The following is a 2,256-nucleotide window of genomic DNA, read 5'->3' as shown; positions in this document are numbered from 1 at the left end:
CCTTTGAATCAATGAACTTCTGGTTCATGACAGTATGTGATTCAATTGTCCTTATGTATGTATAATACAATTCACTCGACATACTACGCAACTTCTCCAATATACGCTTCTGGGTATCATTGGAGGTAATGCATAGATACTTCACATTTTCTGCACTTTTTGTTTCAATGTGGTATCCATTTAAACGTATGTCTTTGAAACTCAACAAATTTCGAGTAGATCGAGTAGTATACAATGCATTTTGTATGGACAATATTGTTCCATTTGGTAACATAATCTGGACTTGCCCTGAACCTTGAATTACATCTGAAGGTCCTGATATTGTTGTTACCCCTACTCTTGTAAGTCTTAAGCTTGAGAAATACTTTCGATCACGAAGTATTGTATGTGTGGTTGCACTGTCTGCAAGACAAATATCTCCGCCATTTCTCATGTTCTGAGAATAACCACAATTTTTATCCATGCTCTCTGAGTAAGAGAATCAGAGTTAAAAGCAAGTTATAACAAGAAATTTACATGCCACTTTTATTGAATCTGAAAATACTACAAGTTCAGCATAAAAGTACATCAATGTTTTAATTGGACCGGTATACTTCATTTCCCCTTTCCACAATAAAATCTGGAACATCTAGATGAGTTGTGTTCAACTGCCCTGATAAGTTAAACACTGGATCAGGTATATCCATTGGTCTAGCCTGGTCGAGAAAGTTGGTCTCGACACCCTTCTCCTTAAGGGAGGCTTGATACAGATCCACTAGATGTTTTGGGGTACGACAAGTATGCGCCCAATGCCCATTGCCACCACACCTATGGCAGGCTCCTTCAGAGTTTCTAGAAGCATTGTTCATATGAGCTTTGCCTTTGTGGCGATTCATATTTTTGAAGCTCGGGCCTGAATTATGCCTCAGAACTTGGTTGTGAAACTGAACTCCATGGTTCTTGCCTTTCCTATTCCATCGACCTCGCTTGTGGCCAGGCCCTCGTTTATGATTATCACCACCAGAGGATGTGGCGTTCACTTCGAGGGAAGCAGCATTCACTTCTGGGAATGGTGCAGATCCAGTAGGTCGGGAATGATGATTTTTCATCAGGAGCTCATCATTCTGTTCAGCTACTAAAAGCACAGGTATCAGCTGGTTGTACTCAGTGTAGCCTCGCGCTCTATACTGTTGCTGCAGGAGCACGTTGGAGGCATGAAATGTGCTGAAAGTCTTTTCCAGCATATGCTCATTAGTAATAATATCCCCACAAAGCTTCATCTGAGAGGTAATTCTGAACAATGCAGAATTGTATTCTGCCACTGACTTGTAGTCTTGGATCCTCAGATGAGTCCACTCACAGCGGGCCCTTGGAAGAATCACCGTTGTCTGGTGATTGTATATGTTTCTCAAGGCATTCCAGAGAGCTAACGGATTTTCAACCGTTAAGTACTCGCTCTTTAGCGCCTCATCAAGATGGTGGCGAATGAAAATCATGGCCTTTGCCCGATCTTGAGAGGATGAGTTGCTCTCTTCCCTGATGGTATCTCCAAGATTCCCTGCTTCCAGATGGATCTTGGTATCCAGTACCCAGGTCAGGTAATTCTTCCCGGTAATATCCAGGGCAGCAAATTCAAGCTTCGCCAAGTTTGCCATTTTCTTTTCTAAAAGAAAATGAGATGTGTAAGAACTTGCAATAATATGTATTCCTGGAGGAATATGATGTTAGAACTTCTGGTTCTTACAAATTTTTCATTTTGATCTTCAGGCCAAAATGATAAGCACTCGAAATTTCTGGCTCGAGATTTTCAGGGTGAATGAGGAGGGCGATCGTACCGCACCATTCTCATTGAAATAATGTAATATAGAATGAGCGATTATTCCGCACCACTCAAGTAACAGGAAAATTAAATATGCAGAGCAGCGTGGGCGATTATACCGCACCACATAAAATTGCAATGAAATTAAACAGCAGGTAAATTCAAATATGCAGGGTAGGGTGGGCGATTATACCGCTCTACCTAAAATTTGCAGTAAAATTAAATCTACAGTCCAAGATAGACGATGATACCGCACCGTCTTGGATCGCAATAAGAATAAATTTGCAATTCAAGATGGGCGATTGTACCGCACCATCTTGGATTGCAGTGAAATTAACATAAATAAATACTGGGTTAGTAATCAATCTCTACACCAAACAAGTAATCAAAGATGTATGTAACCGTTAGTTGGAGAACTAAGAACAGGCATGGAGCAAATAGTTCGTCGCGAGGGTATA

The 2,256-nt window shown here is 41.0% G+C and overlaps 1 protein-coding gene across 1 annotated transcript; it reads right to left on the bottom strand.

The window, feature by feature from the left end:
* Nucleotides 1-575: 575 nt before the first annotated feature.
* Nucleotides 576-1,634, bottom strand: LOC148696185 (uncharacterized). Its single transcript, XM_088696214.1, has one exon. It carries the CDS (start codon nucleotides 1,632-1,634, stop codon nucleotides 576-578), a length of 1,059 nt encoding a protein of 352 aa, XP_088552340.1.
* Nucleotides 1,635-2,256: the final 622 nt, after the last annotated feature.

The sequence above is a fragment of the Pyrus communis genome, chromosome 6 (assembly GCF_041283825.1).
Source record: "Pyrus communis isolate YQ-2024b chromosome 6, ASM4128382v1, whole genome shotgun sequence".
Taxonomy (NCBI): Eukaryota; Viridiplantae; Streptophyta; class Magnoliopsida; order Rosales; family Rosaceae; genus Pyrus; species Pyrus communis.
The sequence above is the reverse complement of the archived record's forward strand: the minus strand, read 5'-3'. Positions and strand labels throughout refer to the sequence as shown.